General features: G+C 45.1%; 1 protein-coding gene across 1 annotated transcript; it reads left to right on the top strand.

Annotated features, from left to right (window-relative positions):
- Positions 1-1,212: 1,212 nt before the first annotated feature.
- On the top strand, positions 1,213-23,071 carry LOC308513768 (uncharacterized protein C13orf42; the record flags this gene model as incomplete). Its single annotated transcript, XM_081083905.1, has 4 exons — positions 1,213-1,623; positions 19,306-19,456; positions 21,717-21,957; positions 22,897-23,071. The coding sequence occupies 4 exons, from the start codon at positions 1,213-1,215 to the stop codon at positions 23,069-23,071; spliced, it is 978 nt and encodes a 325-aa protein (XP_080940031.1).
- Positions 23,072-23,669: the final 598 nt, after the last annotated feature.

Genomic DNA, 23,669 nt, shown 5'->3' with positions numbered 1-23,669 from the left:
AGACCTCTTTAAATATCTGATAAAACCACGAACTCTCTCTCTCTCTCTCTCTCTCTCTCTCTCTCTCTCTTTCTCTCTCTCTCCTCCTTCCCTCTTAAAAAAAAAGAACAAAACTGAGCCATGCTAATACATACATCCAATTACATTTCACATACAGTCTCTGGGGGCTCTCAGCCTCCGCTACATCCACCTCAGCTTAAGATAATGCCTGTGAGAGACTTACAGGCTTCAGCTCCCTGAGCAAAGAAACAGACTGTGTAGGAAAATGAGTGCAACAACGATGCTTAGCATTTGCCTGAAAAGAATTCTAGAGGGAACGTCCCGGAAATTCTAATGTATTCAAATGATGCTCTTGAAAAAATAGTGTGTCTGATCATAACTAGTCTATTTAGCTCAAGCTGAAAAGAACAGGTCTGCCCCGAACATGTGCTACCCTCAGCTGCCTGAGGCTTTTATGCAGAAAGTTGTGGTCTGGATACCTGAATCCTCCCATCTCCACAAAGGGCTGCTATCCAGTGACGGCTGAGAGATTTTGTTACGGCAGGTGAGGCGCCTGCAGGGCGCTCTGATGCCTGCTCAGGGCCCAGCTTATCGGAGATCTGCAAGCCAACTGCCAATGGCCCTGGCTGTGTTCGCCCTGGCCCAGCTCAGGGGACTGGATTTTACCTCAAGCCACACACTGCTTTTGGCTGAGTGGTGTCCTTGCAAAGTAGGATTTCGTTTTGGATACAGGAGTTCAGGACCAGGGCTAGCTCAGCCAAGTGGAAACGTGCAAATTTAATGCCAAGATCAAGTCAAATTGAGACCACATCCAGAAACGAAAATGAAAAGGAAAGAAAATAGTTAAGCAGGAAAAGCAATGTCACGTGTTCCCCATTTAGCTGGAGCCCTCGATGGAGGAGCACAGAGGGTATTTGCCCCAAATGGTGCTTAGAACCAGCCGGGCACTTGCTTCTAGGCTCGGCGGGCACTCATTACCTCCTCTCCTCCGCGGCTTAAGGCATCTTGGTTATTGGGTATAAACGCCCACTCCCATGAGAGAGCCCCTGGTTGCCCGCCTGACTGAGCCGGCACTCGCTCCTTGGCTTCCAGCGACCAGAGGCCTCCTGGAAGGCGAGGCCGGGAGGCCCGCATGCTGGCTCGCCCACCCCCAGCGAGATCAAGTGGCGGCGCGGGCAGCTGGAAGGCGCCCACGGAGAGAAACCGAGCACCATGCTCAGAAAGCTGCACTCCGTCTTCAGCTCCAGGGCGCAAAGGAAGGCGGAGGTGGCCGAGAGTTCCTACTGCGAGGGAGGCCCCCCGGTGCGGCTGGTCCGCAGCAGCTCCATGTACGTGGTTGGGGACCACGGGGAGAAATTCAGCGAGTCCTTGAAGAAATACAAAAGCACCAGCAGCATGGACACCAGCCTGTACTACCTGCAGCAGGAGGGCGACCGGGCGTGGATGTACTCTCGCACCCAGGACTGTCTGCAGTACCTGCAGGAGCTGCTGGCCCTGCGGAAGAAGTACCTGAGCAGCCTCAACGACCTGAAGCCCAAGCGCGCCCACTGCTCCTCCACCTCGTCCAAATCCTCCAAGGGAGGAAAGAAGGCCCCCGGCCAGCCCCCCTCCAAAGAAATCAAGGTAAGTGCCGCTGAGAAGTGCCGCTGAGATGAGAGTGGTTGCAAGAGCCGCCGATGCAGTTTGGAAGCTGGCTCGTCCAGACACAGCTTCGTTCACGCGCACATTCCGAACAGCGGCTCAGTTGTCCTCAGAACTCTCCATGGCCACCTCCCTGCCGGGAGAACGCTAGTCCCTGTTGATTTCCCGCGCGGAGGCAAGGGGACGCGCCGCTCGCGGGGGCGCGGGGCGCCGTGCGGGAGGGCTGGGCTTTGGTGGCAGGCAGCAGCACTGTGTGGCCTGGGACGGCTGTCATTTGCCGCCCATTTCATGGATGAGATCATACTTGCTTGGTGTTTGGGTGACAGCAAATCATTCCCCAACCAATGATTGCGGTTATTGTTATTACTGCAATCACATCTGGGAGTCCCAGTGGAAAGTGAAACCGTATGAACAAGATGTTTCAAATCTCTAGCTGCTCAGCCCCGTATGAATCAAGTAACTGCAGGCGTTGCTCCCTGGGGACCCCGCACCTGGGCATTGTGGGTCTCGGCACAGCCACAGAGCGGCCTTGCTGGGCATCGCAGGCTGCAGGCCACACAGACTGAGCAGGAACTCGGTGGAAGAAATAGCGTGCATTTATCCGGTCATTTTTACCCTCCCCAGCCTTTGGATTAGTACCTTTCTTTGAGCATTTCAGTGATACCGGAAGACAAGGGGTAGTGGCTCCTGAGTCTGACAGGAGCCCCATTTCTGTATTTCCTCAAATTTTTGTTCAATGCTTGAGGTTTGAGGCTGTTTTGTTATATATTTCCTTCAATCGTTTTCCTGCGGGTGGGGCTTTGGGGGTTCACAGCAGGCCTGTCTTTCCCACATCCTGGCTGGCTCCCAGCGTGCCCTGTGGGCCACACAAGCCCAGTATTGCTGAGTGACTGATTGGATCACTATCAAATCTCCAGGCCTGGTCATTCAGCTGGTTTTAACTGTCAGCACTTTATCCCAGGTGGGAGCAGTTTAAATAATCAATTTGACTCCCGAAGTATGGCATGTTGGGGCCCATACAAAGGTCCTACTCTTAGGTCCTGGGACTGAGCCTGTGCCAGCTAGCTGTAGGTTTGTGGGCCAGTCACCCGTTTTGGGGGCCACTTCTGATGACAGAGGGGGTGGCAATGACTTCTGGACTCCCTTCCAGCTTGAGTGTCCTGGGGTTCTAGGCTCTGGTTAGGGTCCCTCTGGGCACTATGTTTCCTGCAGAACGGAGTCCTGTCTTTGTAGAATGGAGCTCCCTTCCTCCCTGCCCCCTTCCTGGTCCGGCCGTCTGAAGGCGAAGAGAGGGTTAGAGGCAGAACGAGCAGCTGTGGCCGAGCAGGAATGGCTGTGAGGAGGGTCACGGGCACAGTACGATTTCCTCGGGAGCTGCCTCTTACCATGGTGTGACCAGAAAGAGTTTTAAAAAGGGCTTCGAAGTCAGTCAGAACAAGGCCTGAATTTTAACTCTGTATCTGCAAGTGAAAGCTGTGTGCCTTTGTCCAGTTGAGTTTCCGTCTCTGAGCTTCTATTTCGGGAGTGTGCGAATGGAAATAAGAGTCCACCTTGTGAAGAGGAAGCAAGATCCTGCCTGTGATAGGACCTGGCAGGCACTAAGCAGTTCAGTGTTCACTGACCCTGGAATGGAAGGCGCAGCCTGTAGACAATGGCTCTCCTTCCTCGCTCCTAAGGCAAGGGCTGTCTGCTGGCGTCCTGAGAAACATCGGGTGCAGGCTGCGTCCTCCGAGGGTAGCCTAGCAAGGTGGCTTGTGCCTGCCTGGCTCTCTGCACAGCAGGGGCAACGGCCCAGGAGAGAGCCTTCCTTCTGGAATGTCATCACCTTTCTGCATTGGTAGGAAATGATGTTCAAAGGTTTGGGAAAACAGCGTATTTTTTTCTTGACCCTCAGTTATGTGCTGAATTGTCTCCCCAAAATCAAGTTTCAACCCTAACTCCTCAGAAGGTGATGTTTTAGGGAAAAGGGTGATTACAGATGTAATTAGTTAAGGTGATTGTGAATTATTAGGGTGGGTTCCTGATCCAACATCACTGGTGTCCTTATAAGAAGGGAAAATTGGGACACATGCACGCAGGCAGGGAGAATGCTGTGTGAAGACTGTACTTACGCTACCACACGCCAAGGAAATGCCAGAAGCTGGGAGAGGGGCTGGGGGCCTCCCTCCCCAGCACTTTCAAAGAGAGCACAGCCCTAGTCACACCTGGTCTCAGACTTCTGGCCTCCAGAACTGGGAGAGAATACATTTCTGTTGGTCTAAGCTGCCCAGTTTGTGGTACTCTGTAGTAGCAGCCATAGAACATGAATATACCCCTCTGTAGCATCAGCCTTTTTTCTTCTCAAATATTAGTCTAAACACATCTCTGTTTTAGCATTTATCATGTTCTACTGTGGCTGTTAGCTTGTGTATCTCCCTTGGGGAACTGCAGTGAGCTTGATGAAGCTAAAACAGTATCTTTGTCATTTTCTTAACCCAGAGTATAGTGGTGAGTACTTACTGGTCAACTTATGGATGCTTTATAGACGAAAAGCCTGCTGTCTTTCATGCTGTAGATCATGGGCGAGCTGGCCTTCATGTAGGGAGTGAGCAGTATTCCCTGTGGTTCTGGACACCATGGTGAGCCCTCCTTTTCTCCCTCCCTCCCTCCCTCCCTCCCTCCCTCCCTCCCTCCCTCCCTCCCCATAAATACCAGCTACAGAACCTAAGTTCCCCTGTCTCTCTTCAGGGGAAAGATAATGACTTTTAAATGGTTTTGTTTAAAACTCTCAGTAAGAAGTAAGTTTTAGATGCTGACCCAGTTTACCCAAACACACAACCAAAACAAAAGTTCTCTGTTTGATACTCTGATACTTTTCAAAGTGTTCTGTACTGATTTTTAAATATTGGTCATGACACATTAAATTGATTTCACACACCACTCCTGGGGCAAGACTCAGAGTTTCTCACAGCCTAGAGTGAGGCATCCCCACAGGTCCCGCTGAAATGCCCACGCATACCTAAGGCATGATGCACTTGGGTGCCAAGGCGTCTGTTAGCCTCACTCCCAGGAAATGTGGAGAGCCTGGAAGGGCACCTACATGGGGTGATGGAAGGAGGAAGTGAAGTGAGCCTGGGGTGGGGGTGGGAAGACCCCTGGGTTCCCATGACCATGATGGGTCCTGACCAGGCCCTGTGGCAATCTGCTCCTCCGTCAGGATAACAGGGAATTATAAAAATGAATAAGACACAAATTTTGCAACATTTTAAATCAAACCAAACACAAATTTCATATCTGAGGAGTTATATGTCAGTGTTGGGCATGGGGTGCAATTTGGGACTCATTGTTTAAATAACCAAATGTTAGCATTTCCAACATAGAGCAAAATTCATGTGGAGGAAGGATGGCATATTTGAAATAGTCCTGGAACTTCTGAACCTATAGGGCAAGGCCACCGGGCCCCATGCCCTGGGCACCTGGGGTACTTCTGCCATCGAGGAGGAATAGTGGGGTCTCCTTCACACCCACCTCCCCTGCTCCTGTGCTGAAACCCAGGCACAATTAGGAACAATCAGCAGTTATTCCTGACTTCTAATCATCCTCCAAACACCGTGTGTTGAGTCCTAGCCCCACACTGCCCATGGAATAGCTGGAGCTCAGAGACATCAGGTGCTCTGTAAGGCTGTGACCTGATGAAGAGGGAGCCAGCCTCTATCCTGCCAGAACTCACACTCCTGTTCATGTATCCATGGCACCTTTCCATTGGAAAACATATTTGAGCTTGTGTAATATATCAGGTGCGGGAGCCTGCACTTCAGGTTGAGGTGAGGCTGCTTCATCCCGCACAGCGGGGCCAGGAGAGTCCTTCCCCTGCACGGCTTCCATGCCCCAGCGAAGCTCCCCCACGAGGCGGCATGGCCTGGGTGTCTGTGCGGGAGAGACCTGGACCGGAAGCACCACAGACAGGCACACTTTAGGCCCTCTCCTCTCCACAATCCATGAGTGAAAATCCCTCCCTCTTGACACCTTCTCTTCACATGGCTAACTCTGATTCCACTTTTACTCTTGATCTCCGTAGCACTGAAATACCGAGTTTGTACTACCTCCTCTTGCACTAGGAAGAAAGCTGGGGGGACAGCGTGAGCACTGCTGCAGCAGGCACTTGGTAATGTGTCGGTATTGTGTCCTCAAATCATTTCAACAGAAATATGTTCACACGTCCCAATTCATTCTTCGAAGTATCTGAGTGAGCCACACACCAGCAGAATAAGGTAGCAACAGAAGCTGGAAAATCAGGAGAAAAAATCATCAACAGAAAATCAAAAGAATATGCAGATCATGCAGTTAATTCAGCTGCTGTAGATGAGCTTTGGATTTAACTCTGCGCTTTCTGGAAGCTACAATAAAAAGAGAGCTGGACTTGTTTCAAAACTCTGACTATCTGAGAGGAAGAACCATACCCATTACTTAAGGAAAGTGAGATTTTTCCCCAGATTTAAATTTCAAAATTCTCATATGAAACTTGATACAGGGAACCATGTGTGATGTGGCTGGTAATTCCCTCAATAATATTTTAGAAACAATTTTATCAATACATATATTACTAATTCATTCTTCATTCATCAACACATATTTATTGAGCATATACTATGTGTCAGGGACTATTCTGGATACTAGTGAGCAAGTCCAAGTCCCTGTCCTCACGGGTGATCCCTCTTGGGGAGAGTGAGGCAATGCACCAGGGCACAGAGTTTCGGTGGCACTGTCTCGGGGCCCTGCTGGGACAACCAACCAAGAGTGCGCATCGCACAGGTATCAGTGGGGCCCAAGGAGTGGTACGTAGCTTCTGCTGGTGCCCTCTGGACCCAACAGAGAATTCAGATGCCAGAGTCATGGATGGACCACATACCCTTCCAAGATTTTGTCAAAATCCTCTGACTATGAAGCTTATCCTATGAAAGAAAAATGCCTGTAAAAATTAAAAAGTTGTCCTAGGCTAGGGTGTTTCTTTCAATTTCCCCCTCCCTTCATCCCAGCATCTTGAAAAGATGTGTCTGGGACCTGGCTGGTGTTGGCCTCTGCATGTTTCTCCCTCACCTCTGGTTCCCGTGGTAATTTCTTCAAGATGCTGGGAGGGTCTGTGGGCTCCTCATGAGCATCACTTCTCTTACCTAGGCTTTCATTTCTTTTCTTTTTAAATAATGGCTTTAATTCACTTGCCATAAAACTTACCCGTTAAAGTGTATAATTAAGTGATTTTTAGTATATTCAGTGTTGTGCAACATCACTACTATCTAATTCCAGACATTTTCATCACCCATTTTAGCTTACTTTTTCTTGTTGTAGGAAAATAAACTTAATATAAAATTTAGCACTTTAAACATAGCACTTCATGGTTTCTTAAATGAGTGCTTTTTAGTGTCTCCATATTATGGGCAATTAAGTTCATTACAGTTAATGAATTCTTAAGAAATTAAGTGGTTTTCTTTGAATGATTTTATATACATTTCTTTTAAATATAAATGTATACATTTTCAGATTGTTAATTATCAGATAATAACCAGAATTCTTCATACTAGACTTCTTTGAACTTTTTCAAATTTCCATTTATATAAGCCCAGAATAATTCATCCAAAAGACTATTAAACCATCCTATATAATAAAAGCCTAATATGTTAAGTGTCTGGTCGTCCAGTCGGCCATTCAACCAATCAAGGCATAATATGCTAATGATATGTGAAGGCCGTTCAACCACTCACTATGAAGTGCACTAACCACCAGGAGGCAGACAGTTGACCGCTCAACTAGTCGCTATGATGTGCACTGACCACCAGGGGACAGATGCTCTGACCGGTAGGTTAGCTTGCTGCTGGGATCTGGCTGATTGGGACTGAGCAAGACGAGCCAGACATACCCTGGAACCCTCCCGCAGTCCCTCTCCATCTGGCCAACCTCCCGCAACCCTCCCCAGCCCCGATCGTGCACCAGTGGGGTCCCTCGGCCTGGCCTGCACCTTCTCGCAATCTGAGCTGAGGGCCCCCCCCCCCCCCGCCACACACACACACACACTCCCTGAGTGCACAAATTTTATGCACTGGGTCTCTAGTAATTAATATATTTTTAGAATGTTATATAAATATATAGTTTTAGAACTTTACATAATATATTGGTAATAAACTAGAAAATGAGTTCCTTAAGAGATCATGGGTGCTCTAAAAATGATTCATTTAGGAATTAGGAGAATCTATATATATAAAAACCTAAGTGACTGAACAACCAAATGACCGGTTGACTGGTTGCTATGATGCGCGCTGACCACCAGGGAGCAGACGCTTAATGCAGGAGCTGCCCCCTGGTGGTCAGTGTGCTCCCACACTGACCGATGGGTGCTCGGCTGACTGTTGGGCGCCAGACGCAGGGCTTATGGTTGGCCACTGCAGCCCGGGGACCACAGCAGAGCAGCAGCAAGCCTACCGAACAGTGGTGGCAGGTACAGTGGGGCCAGGATGAGCAGGGGCAGCAGGCAGGAGTGGCAGGCAGTGTTGGACTGCTGGTTTTGGCCTGATTCCCAAAGGCTATGCCGAGGGACCCTACTGGTGCATGAATCTGTGCACTGGGCCTCTAGTGTTTCTATAAAAGGTTTGACAATTATTAATTTTTTAAAGATATAAAATAGTCTTTTAAAGTAAAAGACTTAAAATTTATTTTTATATTAACCATTTAAATAATTTCAAAGTGTACATTTCAGTGGCATTAAGTACAAACACAATGTGGTGTAGTCCACCTCTATTTCCAGAACTTTTCATCATCCCAAAGAGAAATTCCATATCCATTAAATAGTAACTCCCCACTTCCCCTGCCCCCATCCCTCTAATAGGTAAGCTCTAGTCTACGTTCTGTCTCTATGAATTTGCCGATTCTAGGAACCTCATATAAGTAGAGTCATACTGTGACTGGCTTTTCTCACCCAGAGCAATATTTTCAATGTTCATCCATGTTGTAGCACGTGTCAGAACTTCCTTCCTCTGTATGACTGACCAGTTTCGGTATTGATGGGAGGTAAAGAGGACACATTCCAGATTGTGCTCTGACTGACCACTGCTCCCTCACGGAGGACAGCTCCTCCTATTTTAAGGCCAGGTGAACCGGTCACCAGCCAGCATCCTCCCGCAAGAACTGGGCCACATAAGAGAAGAGCCTCAGGGAGGCTGGCCACGGGGCCAGGGCTGGCCCAGGGAGGCTGTCCGGGGTTGGCTGCGGTGCCCCATGGAACGTTGCCCAGACGGTTTGGCCTGGACAGTTTTCGAGGCCAGGTTACCAGTCTCCTGTGGATTACCTGGTTCTGAGCAGCTTGGATTCCTGATTTGTCTGCCAGGATAAAGTAGCTGCAAATGTATACCCCTCCTGCACCACCACCTCACTCTCCCTCTGCTCCAACTGAAGGAATTCACCTGCTACATTTTAAAAGAACCAGTGGAATTCTGGAGCATGCCTGCCAAAAGTGATTGCTTTTAATTTAAAGTAGTTTTATTCTGACAATAGTTAGCTTTCAGAATAAATTTTTTTATAGAAGCCACTCAATCTTGTTTCATGAAATAAGACCATGTCAACAGCATATAGAAGATTCTTTCTCCTCTATGGCAGGAGAGTCTGAATTCAACCTAATTAGCCACATATAATTGCATATGGGAAAGGAAGCAGGTTCTGGATCTGTATACATGGCTGAGAAATATTTTTCAGATCTGATGGGGAGACTTTATGCAAACACAGTGATATTAAAATGCAGGCTTTCTGTGAACATCAGTTACTGGGTGGGGGTGGAGTCTCTATCCCATGGCCTATGGTTTGCAGAGCTGAAAGGCAGTAAAAATTCAATATGAGCTGCAAAGAATATTTCATTATGCTTGGAAGAGCTTTTCACAAGATGATGGACAGTATAAGAATGATTGACAACAGAGCATATAATTCCTGTAGCCCCTCTCAGACCGCTAGGTGGGTGATTATATTTTCGAATCTATCTTCCAGGCACCTGCTGGAAGCAATATTTCCTCCTCCCTTATTCCTTGCCATCACATTCTGGTCACCTGGCTGACTTACTGTCTTTTTTAGGCAGCAGAAAAGCACTTCCCCAGGAAGTCATTTCTCATGTTCACACTCTAATTCAGTAGATTTCCCTCCTCCCTGTGTCTGAGCCCCATCTCAGCACTCAGCACCCAGCACTTAGTACTCAGCACACAGCACTGCAATGGTCAGTTCATTTGCTATTTCTGCTACTGGTCATCAGTTCACTGTGTGAAGGCACCTTGTCTTATTCATCGTTTTATCTCCAATTTCTAGTAAGGCTCCAGGCACATCGTAGACGTTCAATAAACCAATAATCTGAGAAGCTCCAACTATAATTTAAGAAGGAAACTTACAAAGCTTGATGGAAGATCTGGAAAAAATAATACCTCTGTGGTTTCCAGTGAGTGGAAAATTATCTTTTATTTTTAATGGAGTAAAATACAGTTTGAGTATATTCATATGCAATCAGGTCCTGATAATTAAAACATCCAGTCTGTGATGGATCAGAGTTCACCATTTGAAGGACACATTTTTAGGTAAACATTTTTTTCTAATGATAAAGTTGCATTTCTTCATTAGGTAAAATTTGTAAAATACAGAAAAGCATACAGAAGAAAATAAAAATAACTTAGAAACCTATCATTCAGAGATAATGACTATAAAATATGTAGGTATATTTTATTTCCATCATTTATTTTCTGTACTTTTGCATATATGTATATTAGGAGTGCCAGATAAAATAAAGGATGTCTATTTAAATTTGAATTTCAGATAAACAATAGATTTTTTAGTATAATTATGTCCATTCAATATTTGGTATGTATTTATACTAAAAATTATTCATTGTTTATGTGAAATTGAAATTTAATTGCCATTCTATATTTTTATTTGCTAATTTTGGCCATCCTAATGTATGTATATGTATTAATTGACTAAATTTGGTCCATACCATATACTTTTAATAATCCCTTTTCTCAGTTAATACTTTATATTGTCGGTTCTTTCCCATCTCATGAACTAGTTTTTGGAAAACTCAAGTTCTAATGGCAAAAATTGTAACAATGTACAGTCTTTAAACAGTTGTTAAAAATTATAAGTACACACATCTTACTCTATGTCTATAAGGCATTTTTCGCAGTGATTCCTGTAAGTGTGATTAATGGATAAAGAATAAAAGGTCAATTATTTTTAAAGATTCTTCTTTATATTGCTTTCATAAACATTTTAAAATTTACACTTTCATCAACAGTGTGTTAGAAAGTCCTCTTTTTTAATTTTAAAAAATTATATTTATTGGGGTGACAAAATTGTATAGGCTTCAAGTGTACAATTCTATGCTACATCATCTGTTTATTGCATTGTGTGCCCACCACCTGAAGGCACATTTTCCTCTGTCACCATATATTTGACCCCCTTTACACTTTTCAACCCCCTCCACCTTCCTCCCCTCTGGTTACCATCATACTATTGTCTGTGTCCAAGTTTGTGTTTATTTGTATTGTTTCTTCATTAGTTGCTTTCAGTTTTACATTCCACATGTAAGTGAAATTATATGGTTCTTGACTTTTTCCATTTGACTTATTTTGCTTAGCATGATATTCTCAAGATCCATCCATTTGTCACAAATGAGAAAGCCCTTCACATTGCTCTTTATCATCACCAAGTATTGTCATTAATTTTAAAAGTTTACTGATATAACTGCATTATTTTATGTGCTTTTCTTTGATTATTGCTTGAGCAAAGAATGACCCTTTTATTTTATTAAACCAATTTCTTATTAATGGATTACCCATTTATGTCTTTGTAAATTTTCTTTTGGCTCTATTAAGGATTTATTATTGACTTATGTAAAATGTTTTTATACTAAGTATATGAATACATTGTCTGCCATGTATGTTAAAAATACTCTAAATGGGTGGTTCTCAACCTTGGCTGCACATTAGAATCACCTGGGAATCTTTTTAAAATGTTGATTTCTGGGCCTCATCCTCCGGAAATTCTGTTTCTTTGTTACTAATGTTGTGGCCTCACCCCATAACAAAGAAACAGAATTTCTGGAGGATGAGGCCCAGAAATCAGCATTTTAAAAAGATTCCCAGGTGATTCTAATGTGCAGCCAAGGTTGAGAACCACTGCTCTAAGTTATTATGTATCTTTTAATTTAATTTGACATTATCTGATGTACAAATACTACTGATGTTTGTGTAGTCAAACTATCAATTTTTGTCTTTGATAGTTCTTCCATTACTCTCATGCTTAGAAAGTCCTTCTATGCCTCAAAGTCAATTGCATATTTGCCATTTTTCTCCATTTTTAATAGTTCCATGAAAATAAAACATCCCAATTCTTTTGTCTATCAGCAAATTATTTTGACATGTAGTGGGAAGTGAGAATTCAAAGTGAATTTTTTCCCAAATAGCAAAGTCTTCCAACACCACTTACTGACAAATCTATCCCTTCTCTTATTGGATTGTGATGTTTCACTTGTTGGATGTAAATATTTTATACTATGTTTCAAGGGTGTTAGTTCAATTCTATCAGTTTTGCTTCTAATGGTTTGATAAATGATAAAAAAATTTTCACTCAGTGTTTTGTTGAAGTGAAATGACCATTTAGATGGTGTTTAAGAAGCGGAGTTACCAGGCACTAACAACAACAAAATGACCTGAAGATTATAAAGCTGGGAGGTAAAAGACGAAGCCTCTCAGCCTGTGAGTTTAGAACCTCTAATACCAAAGGCAGAAGGTGTGTAGCTATGCTTCCTAAATGGTTGTCATGTTTTGACAGGTAATACCCAGGCTTAGTTATACTAGAGTTTGTGGCAAACTTCTCCCTTCTTTTTTATCTTTTTGAGCTGATTTTTTCAGCTCCATTATCTGCTTCACTGATTTCCAGCCCCGTCAGCTGTGGCCAGTCTACCATTTAGCTTATCTATTGAAACTTTGTATGTGGGTATATGTATGTGTGTATTTAAGTTTCAGTGATTATATCTTTTCCCAAGTTATTTCTCATATCTACAATTCTTGTTTCAATAACGCACTTTTTTTTTTCACAAACTCCTATTCAACTATGGATACATATTTTCTTAGGTGTTCTAAATAAAAGGGATAAGGTAAATATCTATTTGTACTTGGCCTTGAAAGTCTATCAGAAGGATGGTAGAAGGCCAAGTGAATGAATTAGAGCTTTCAAGGTTTGTCCTTAAAATCTTCTTTTAATGATATTAAATTGCTTGTTGATAAATTTAAGCTGTTTTGCCTTTAATTTCACCCAGCTGATCCAAGAGAAAATGATCTCTTCAATCCAGGCTATCTCAATTATATTGACATTCAGATTTCCAGGTATAATTAGTTCAAGAGAGTATTATCAGTACTCCATAAAGATAAGGAGTACACACACTGCCAGTTTGGTTCAGCTGGTTGGGCATGGTCCCATGCACCAAGAAATTGCCAGTTTGATTCCTGTCAGGGCACATGCCCGGGTTGCAGGCTCAATCCCCAGTAGGGGTATGCGGGGGTAGGGGGGCAGCCCATCAATTACGTTTCTCTCTCATCGATGTTTCTATCTCTTCCTCTCCTTCTCTCTCTCTAAAAATCAATAAAAACATTTTTTAAAGAAATATAAGCAGTACAGAGTTCTCAGAATTTGTCAAGTTAAATCCAAAAGTATACATTAACAACATGCAAACTGGTTGGAAAATGTAAACATTAGGTAATGGCATGTATACAGCATATATTCGTTCACTCAACAAATATTTATTACTCCATACCAGCCCTCAGCATAGGTGCTTGACATTCTTAGATGAAAAGATAATTCATCTGCCCTGACATGGCCCGTACTATAATCTGAAGCTGCAATTCTCAGCATCACTCTTGGAACCACACTGGTGTGTTGGGGTTCCTTGGAAGAGAAAGAGGTAGAAGTGTAACCAAGAATGTTGGGAGTGTGTGTGTGGTACAGCTTGTCTCTGTGTACAAGGGCTGGCAGTGAGCACTTAGCAGCAGAGTATTTTCTGTGAGTGTTATTTGCCAAAGCTGCCTCAGAGAAGAGGTTAAGTACCACTGGTCTTCTCGGGGCTATGAAGGTATCTGTTCACACGAGCAGGACACAGAGCATAGAGAAACGGCGCCTGGGACTGTTTGCTGCAGAGAGTAGGCGGGCCCTCTGAAAAGGTGAGGAAGGTGGCCAAGAAGGAGAGGTGAGAAGGAGGCTAGGTGTTTAGTGGTGTTCCTCTTGGCTTTGGGTGGGTTTGGAATGTCCCCCTACCCTAACCTCTGAAAAAAATATTGTTGTTTACAACTGGAAGTTTATTTCGTAGAAACCAAATCTCTTGCAAACAAATACTGACAGATCCCAGAAGAAAACAGATTGGAGAAGGCCAGGTATCCATAGGTCAAGTGAAACCAGCAGGAGAGCAGCTGATATGAAATGCAGAAAAATATCACAAACTGCTCTGGGGGACTCAGAAGCTAAAGTGAGAAGTAAGTGGAGTTTGGAAAAGTGCAAAGATTTCCATCTGGGCAAAGTAATCTGAGACTCAGGCCTAGAGTGAGGGGGTGGGACAGGGAGGCCTGGAAAATGATAACCCTAAGGCCACGAAGGTGAAACGTGAAAGGCAAACTGGAGTGGAGTCGGCAATGCAATACAGATGCTTTCAGAGCAAGTGCCTTCCCCGTGGGGCTGCTGCGGGGCTGATGAGGCAACATGAGCTCTGTGAAACCCAGGCCTCACCAGGGCAACAGGCTGCAGGCTGCGTTACATGCAGGCTTTCCAAAGGAGTCTTTAAAACATTCGGGCTAGAAAAGGTCAGGTTGGGAGGGAAGCAATACACTTTTACCTGGAGTTCTGAGTTCAGCAAGGGAGGACTATTTTGGATCTCACCCAGGGGTCTTGATCACTGACCTCCCATTTTATACCACAACCTCTTTGTTAAGTAGGTTTTCCTGTCATATTAGCCTGAGCCCTGAACCTTGAGCCTCAGTTGATGCAGTCATTGTGCTAGTGGTATCTGTGAGTGTTGACCAAGAGAATGTCCTTGTAGAGGTGAGAAAAGGCCATGGAAGCTATGGGAAGGCGGAAGAAGCTAGACTCAGCCATGGTCCCTCCCCCATCTTGGGTCCCTCCCCCATGCCTGGGTGGCTTCCGCCGTGGCCGGTTCTCTATTGAGTGGTGGTTCTTCACTGCTGTGCAGTGGAATCACTTTATTATCTAAAGTAATTGGTCTGGGAAAGGGCCAGGTGTAGCTATTCTTTAAGAATAGATCCAGGAGATCCTGATGTCTAGCTGGGATTGGGCCGGACTGTCATAGAGTCACCCCAACAGGGTTAAGAGGAAGGCATCCCTTCACTGCCTCCCAGGCCATGCGCTTAGACTTGGTCAAGGCTGGTGCTTTCATTTACAGGGAAGGAAGGCGGGACTAAGTAAGGAAGGGAATCCATTGTTTATTCATTTACATTTATGTATATCCCTACCTCATTTCATGAAGGGCGTGGAGGGGTTGGAGGGAACTGTTTACACAGGTTTGTATGGGTCAGCCACAAATAATGTCACCAGAGTGTCCCAATGTCTCACTCTCAGCCAGACCAGGATCCAAAAGCTCTTAATAGAAATAAATTTTATAATGCTAATGTACTGCCTGACTCAACAGAGACCCCTGAAGTGGGATCTAGATAATGGGACTCTTCATTGTTGTCTAAGGAGCTTGCCAGTGTCTCCAGGTGTGCCCAGGAAGGCACTCTCTACTAAGCATAGTAGAAGGGGCAAGGCATGGGAGAGAGACCTGAGTCTTGAATCCTAAAGCTTGAAGCTTTGGAAACAACCAACATGTTTGAATATTTGGAATAACTAACAAGTGTGTAGCTGAAAGGGCCTTGTCCATCAGTGTTGATAGAGAGTTCAGTGGCTAAAGTGGTTTATTTTTTTAATTTGTGAGGATGTTCAGGAGATCCATAAGAGACCACAATAAAGGGCTTATGTGAAATTAACTAATGGTAGTGTGCTTGTTGTTTTCTAGGCCTTTGATAGTTAAAACACCAAAGAGTCTCTTCTAAACCCTTCTAAGTGAAAGTAACTGCTTTGGGCTGCTCTTAGCTGATTGCCAAAGTCTACTTCCTGGAGGCGTTGAGGAATGAGCAGCTTACATCAATTGGAGGTTGACCCAGATGAAAAAGAATGTGATGCCCACATGCAAGCCTGAGACGCTTGTATTAAGCCAAACACTGATGGTAGTTGCTGCTGGAGACTTTGAGACATCTTCTTTATGCAGAGATGGATTTTGAGATGCAAAAACCTATGCACCTGGCATTCCTCTTAAGTAATATTCATTCTTCCTTTGCGGCTCAGTCCAGATGTGTGGCTTTCTTCAATCTTTGTTTTTCTCTCTTTCACTTCACAAAAATAATCTCTGAAATGTTATGTGTGATGGTAGAATTAAGAAAGTGGTCACCGTGGAGAAGAAGCTGTCTCAGCCAAGTCTTTTTTTTTTTTTACTTCAGTATTATTTTTATTAATTTCAGGTGTGTTGCATAGTGGTTAGAGCCTAACTGTTAGACAATCATATACTTTACAAAGTGTTCCCTCTGATATTCTCAGTACCCACATGACACCATACATACCTAATACAATATTTTTACTATATTCTCTATGCTGTACTTTATTTTACATCCTTATGACTCTTTTGTAACTGTCAACTTGTACTTAATCTCTTCACCTTTTTCACCCAGTCTGGTAATGATCAGTCTGGGGTTTTTTTTTGGTATCTATGAGCCTGTTTCTGTTTTGTTTGCTCATTTATATTGTTCTTTAGATGCCACATATAAGTAAAATCATATGGTATTTGTCTTTCTCTGACTGACTTATTTCACTTAGCATAATACTTTGTAGGTCCATCCACGCTGTTGTGAATTATGAGGTTTCATTCTTTTTATGGCTGAGTAATATTCCATTGTGTGTATGTATCACCCCCTTTTAATTCACTTGCCTATTGATGGGCAGTTGGGTTGTTTCCATATCTTGGTTATAATAAATAATGTTGTGATGAACCTAGGGGTGTACCTATTCTTTCAAATTAGTGATTTGGGTTTCTTCAGATATATATATACAGAAGTGGAATTGCTGGGTCATATCAGCCAGTTTTGGTAGATGAATGGGAGTCAGCCAGATGAGACAACCACAGCAGAGGGACCAGCAAGAAAAAAACACATGGAGGATAAAAGAATATTGATTGCCTATATTGATGAGCCCTCCTGTCATTTGACTGCAGGGAGGATGCCTGGTGGCCTGGCCTGCTGTGTGCATAGAGACTTTCAAACAGTCCTTCATCAGTCCCGCACCACCCTCCCAGCCCTGTTGTATCTGGTGTTGTTAAGTCTGGAGCATTTTCAGTTCCCAAGGTTCAAAATGACCCCTCCTCAGCTGCTTCCCCACCCAGGAAGCTCTGGAAGGCCAGGCCCTCTGCTCTATTACATCAATGACCTTCCTTCCACTGCTTGCCAACTGCCAGACGCTTTTGGAAATCTGTCTTTTGCTGATGGCCTCTCACTGTTCTCTTTGTCATTGGAGTTTCTACTTTCCTCCCTCCTTGCTTTCATTTTAGTGGGTTCTTTGAAGAGGGAAGGATGACTTCATTTGGATGGCTTTCCACTTTTAACAAAAATGATTTAGGTGTATATTGTGGTTCTTCAATATTTTCTGTTAAGAAAAAAATTCTTGGTTTAAAAATGTTTTCTAATAGTACAAAATACATATATTTCACCAAAATCTTGTACATACATTTCCCAACATGCTAGTCTGTAATTAAATCATATTTATTGTTAATACCATCCCACTTCCAAAATGCCCATATAAAACAAAAGAACTCTACACCTCTACACATGGTCAAAATAGCCCAGGTTAGCACATATTGTCTTTTTTCAGTTCTCTATTTACTAAATTCCTCAGGGAACTTTTCACTGGTTCATGGTTGATTCTTGTGTGGTCAGCTCCCTGTTGAAGTTTCTGTGGTGCTTGAACTTCCATGATGCCAGTCACTTGCAACCCTTGGTGGGCTGTTGTGATGATGAATAAGATCCTGGAGGAGAAGGAATCAGGACAGAGCCCAGAACCCAGTTAGGCACTCAGTATATTCTTATTAACTATACTAGAGGCCTGGTACACAAAAATTTGTGCACTTGAGACAGGGTCCCTCAGCCCGGCCTGTGCCCTTTCACAGTCTGGGACCCCTCAGGCGATGTCCACCTGCTGGCTTAGGCCCACTCCCCGTGGGATCAGGCCTAAGCTGGCAGTCAGACATCCCTCTGGCAGCCCGGGAGCCCTCGGGGGATGTCTAGCGGGGGATGACCAGCGGGGAGCAGATCTAAGCTGCAGTCGGACATCCTTAGCACTGCTGAGGAACCCTCTCCTGCCTCCACTGCTGTGCTGGCAGCTGGCAGCCTGGCTTGTGGCTGAGCAGGGCTCCCCTTGTGGGAGTGCACTGACCATCAGGGGGCAGCTCCTGCATTAAGCATCTGCCCCCTGGTGGTCAGTGTGTGTCATAGTGACCAGTCATTCCCAGTGGTTCTGCTGTTAGGGTCAATTTGCATATTACCCTTTCATTATATAGGATAGAGGCCTGGTGCATGGGTGGAGGCTGGCTGGTTTGCCCTGAAGGGTGTCCTGGATCAGGGTGGGGTAGCGCTGGGGTGCCTGGCCAGCCTGGGTGAGGGGCTGAGGGCTGTTTTCAGGCTGGCCACAGCCCCTTCAGAGCGGGAGGGGGGGTCCCACTGGGGTGCATGGCCAGCCTGGGTGAGGGGCTGAGAGCCGTTTTCAGGCTGGCCATGGCCAGCTGGAAGTAGGTATCTGGGATTTATTTATCTTCTATAATTGAAGCTTTGTAGCCTTGAGCAGAGCTCAGGGCTACAAGGCAGGCGGGAAGCTTGGCTTCCTCCATTTCCGGGGGCAACTCAAGCCTCCTACTCACTCCATCTTTGTGGCCACTGCCATCTTAGTTGGGTTAATTTGCATATTCGCTCCTGATTGGCTGGTGGGCATGGCTGGTGGGCATGGCTGGTGGGTATAGTGAAGGTATGGTCAATTTGCATGTTTTTCTTTTATTAAATTAGATATTTTATTTCTTGCACTTTTCAAACAATGATACTAATTTCTCTTCAATTTATTCCATGAATTGGGCCCAATTTTGTTCACTTTAGGCACTGACAACTTTTAGGGATTAGTTCCAACATATCTTGTCCTCTCTTTCCTGCTGTGAGCATCTTATCGCCTACCTAAGGATCTGTATCATTGCCTAACTGGGTGTTCATCAGCAAGGAAGGGCAAAGAAAAACTAAGTGTTTCTTCTGATGGTTAATAACCATCTGTGACCAAGAGAGGCCGTTCTTTTCATCCTTTCTCTCTCCTTCCTTGAGGTAATTGAAATCCATTGACCTATAGCAATGTAGATGTGGAGCATCTACCTTCCTTCCACAGAGTACTTATACAAATTTCCCTTGTAAACCCTGTGGATTTATAACTTCACACACATTTAGTTTCAGCAACATTTAATTCTATTCAGCAGTTATGACTGACATGTGTGAGGACGCTATACAGTTGGCTCAAGCAACTCTTTCTCCTCCCCTTCACCTGCAGCAGAAAGCAACCCCCAAGAAATACTGGCAGTTCAGCGCGGATGTGGCAGAGGCCATCGCCTTCTTTGACTCCATCATCGCAGAGCTGGATACAGAGAAACGGCCACGGACTGCTGAGACAGACCCCCCAAATGAAGATGTGGACTTTGATGGTGAGTGCCATCCCTGGGGGCAGAAGGCGGGTGGGTTGTAGTCTCTGAAGAGGACTTATAAGATGGGCTATCAGGAACCCTACCTCCCCATGACAGGGAAACACATCTGCAATCCAGAGCCTGGCCCTGAGCTTGTACTTCTCTTGGGGGTGCTTTGCTCTAGTTGTCTCTTCTGCCACTGCCTCAGCCTGCCCCTTTAACACCTGAGGCCATATTTGGGCAAAAACTCCTTTCCTGTGGTCTGTTGCCACAACTGAGACAGGGTGACACTTTTGTAAGAGCCCATGAGCTAAAGTAATAGAAAAATGGTTAAATGAAGGCGTTGGATAGGGAGTTGCCGTTAAATGGGTATAGAGCAGTGGTTCTCAACCTTGGCTGCACATTGGAATCACCTGGGAATCTTTTTAAAATCCTGATTTCTGGGCCTCATCCTCCGGAAATTCTGTTTCTTTGTTACTAATGTTGTGGCCTCACCCTATAACAAGAAAACATAATTTCCGAAGGATGAGGCCCAGAAATCAGAATTTTAAAAAGATTCCCAGGCGATTCTAATGTGCAGCCAAGGTTGAGAACCACTGGTATAGAGTTTCAGTTTTGCAAGATGAAAAAAATTCTGGAGATCGGTCACTTAACAATGCAAATATACTCAACACTTCTAAACTGTTCACTAAAACATGGTTAAAGTGGTAAATTTTATGTTATTTGTATTTTACTACAATTTTTTACAAAAGAAAGAAAAGAGGGCAATCAAATTATATTTGAAAATTTAGCTTCTGACTTTCCCTTAGCTAGTGTGGCCATGGGGCAGCACCAGCTGTTAGACACAACTCTGACCCTTCACCCACTTTGTCATCCCTCTGCACCCCTCCCCCCAGCACTACCTCTGTGGCCCTCATGAGCCACCACACCACGAGGATGTGTAGGGCAAGAGAGGGCCAGGGAGCTTGTCCAGGCCTAGCATGGAGCCTGGAGAGGGAGCGAGGTGAGGACTGAGGGTGATACTTTTCTCCCTGTCTAGGTATGTCATGGCTCTCTGCTGGTGGAGAGCAAAGAATTCAACCATGTACATGAGTTGAGCCCAATTCTAAATTCCATTACTCCAGTTTTTTAATCTGTGACTTGCCTCCCATCAGGTAATTAATGATGGTTTTATTTAGGTCTCACTGAGGTATCAACTTTTGGCACTAATACTAAATTGTTCTTAATTATTTAATTATCAAAATATTATATTCTTGTTCTTCTGGCCTTGATTGACCTTAATCTGTGAGGTTTCTGTTCTCACTGAGTTCTGTGGAATTTCCCAGGTTACTCCTGCTCTCCAAGCTCATTGTACCCTGCAGGGCAGCTGTCTGCCCTCCTCTCTCACAAGCCCCTTCAGTCCCTGACAAAGGCTGGCCCACTCCCGGGCAGTCAAACCTAGGAATCCAGGACATTGGTGAGAGGACAACAAAAACCACTGAGGACAAGTGTCATCTTCATAGTTGTTTTGAAAATGGCTTTATGGTTTTTCTCTAATAATAATTGTAACATATTATAAATCAATTGAGTAAACAATACATCGAAGCATAAAGAAGAAAGTAAAGAATATGGTCTGTAATACTATTACCCAGAGATAGTAATCACTATTAACATTTTGGTGTATGTCTTTTCAAAAAGGTTTTAAACAAAAATACAGACTCAGTTTATTTTTTTAAAACAAAAATAGGATCTCATCTGCTCTTTTCACCTAAGAATTTACAATACAACATTGGCATCTTTCCAAGTTAGTAAATATAGACCTATGTTCTTATTTTTACATATTTTTAATTGATTTTTAGAGAGAGGGAGAAAGAAAGAAAGAGGGAGGGAGAGAGAGAGAGAGAGAGAGAGAGAGAGAGAGAGAGAGAGAGAGAGAGAGAAACACTGATGAGAAGTTTCAGTCAGCTGGCTCCTGCATGCCCCATACCGGGGATTGAGCCCCCAACCCAGGCATGTGCCCTGTTTGGGACTCAAACAGCGACCTCTTGGTTCAATCAGCCGAGCCGCACCCGCCAGGGCTTTCTGGTCTTCTTTTTCACCGACACACAATTTTCCACTGTATTCCCACACCGTGACTGCAAAGTCAATCAGCCCCTTTGCTTGCCTCTCCAGTCCTTCCTAGGAATGCACTGCTGTGTATATGCATTTGTTTTAAGTTCTCAACCCTGTTCACGCTCTCTGTTGCCTCTGCTCCTCCCAGTGGTGAGTCCTCCTTTCCAGGGACCCTGTTTCTCTCTTCCAGTGGCCACCAGCTCCCGGGAGCACAGCTTGCACTCCAACTGGATCCTGCGGGTGCCACGCCGGCACTCTGAGGACATGGCTGTACACACCATACACACGACAGACGGCCAGTTTCGAAAAAGCACGGAGCGTAGGACCATTGGCACTCAGAGGAGGCTTGAGAGGCACCCCATTTACTTGCCCAAGGCTGTGGAAGGGGCATTCAGCACCTTGAAATTTAAGCCCAAAGCCTGCAAAAAAGAGTAAGTGCTTGGGCCACAGAGTATAACCAAAATGTTTTCATGTCCTCCAGACTCCTGGGATTTTAAGCTGCCTTGAGCCCCCATCCTATATGCTAAAAATTACTCTTGTGTATTTTTTTTTGGATGGAAGTCTTTAAAAATGTTTTCTATTATGTACACTAGCCTGGTTCACTGTTGTCACCACTCCTAACTGTGCTTCAGCTCTGGATCTGCCTCCCTGTCCTTCTGGCCTACTTAGTCCTCCTGCTCTGTGCATCCTCTTTCCTTGTTTCCCCTAAATGCCACAGACACACTGCGTACTGCACATGTTTAATGAGAGCTTGGGGTTGAAGAGTGCATGGCACCGAGCTGGAACCAACATCAAACCGATCAGATGCCCTGCCTTAGAGAGGCATTGGCCAGGCTCAGGGGGAGAGCTTCCTGCTGGCTGGACCCCTCTCGTCAACATTTCTCAACCTCTCTCTCCTGGTCCTTCTCTCCCAAGACTAGTGACATCTCTAGCCCCAAATTCCCGTGACCTGCTCATTCAGAGCAGTAAGTGCTGTCTTGCTCTGGCCAGCCCAGGCCACACTGGGGAACCCCACCTTGGGGTTCCATCTACACTCATCCACCCATTTCTCTTTGTTTTTACAAGAGCCATTCAACTCTGGTGGATTCAGGGGTGTTTCTAAATAGCATTTTCCTCCCATAATAATGAACCACGTACAGAATGTATTAAAACCGAGGCCCAGCCCTCATCACCCACTTTCTCCTTCAAGCCCAGCTTGAGGTCCAGCTGAGGTCCATTCACAGTCCCCATAAAACACTGCTTTGTCCTCCACGAGGCCCAGCACTGGGGGAGTATCTAATGGCCTCCACCGGAGTGCTAAATCAGAGCATCCCTTCTCTGTGCAGCTGGCCAAGGCAAACGTAACCTTCCTGCTGCCTTCCTCCTTCCAGCCTGGGGAGCTCCAGACGGATCCTCTGCAACTTCTCCAGAGAAGACATGGAATGGGATGCGGAGCTCTTTGCGCTGGAGAGGCTGGCGTCTCCCGGGGAGGACTACTGCGAGACAGAAAACCCCAAAGGACAGTGGCTGCTTCGAGAGCGACTCTGGGAACGGACAGTGCCCTGACTCCAGGCCCTTCAGCCTGGCTCAGGTTGGGTCCGTAAGAAGCTATCTGCTTTCAGTACAGAATGGGGTGATTGGTAGAATTAAAAATAGGAACTGTAACAAAGTCAAGTCCATGAGCACTCTGCTGGTGCCCAGTTAGTGCCAATTGTACCACAGCCTCCCAGAGGACTTGCTTTGCAAACTTCGGGAGCTGGTCTTTCCCTACACAGGCAGGTTAGCTGGTAGTGACAGCCTGGCTGGTCTTTAATAGCAGAAGGAATGGAAGGCCTTGAGCGGGAGTGTCGGGCTCACTCCCTGGCTCCCCTGGCCTGTTCTAGCTTTCCATGCATCTGCCAAGTGGCTGCTAGTATCATGCTTTGTACAGGAAGCAATCTCACCCAGGGATTTCTGGGCCAACGTTGTCAAAGAGGAAGTTTCTCTACGAGGCTCAGAAACACTCAGAGTGCACTGAGGTTGCCGGTTTTTGGTGCAGAACGCAGTTCAAGAAGCAGTTCCTTTCACTCCAACACTTTTCACAATGTTCTGGAAGTTTCTGCTAACTTAAAGGAGTTCAGTGCCCTGGCAGTGGAATGGGAGAAAGAATGTGTCGGGCACTGTT

This window comes from Myotis nattereri, assembly GCF_964212035.1.
Source record: "Myotis nattereri genome assembly, chromosome: 2".
NCBI classification, from domain to species: Eukaryota; Metazoa; Chordata; class Mammalia; order Chiroptera; family Vespertilionidae; genus Myotis; species Myotis nattereri.
The sequence above is the reverse complement of the archived record's forward strand: the minus strand, read 5'-3'. Positions and strand labels throughout refer to the sequence as shown.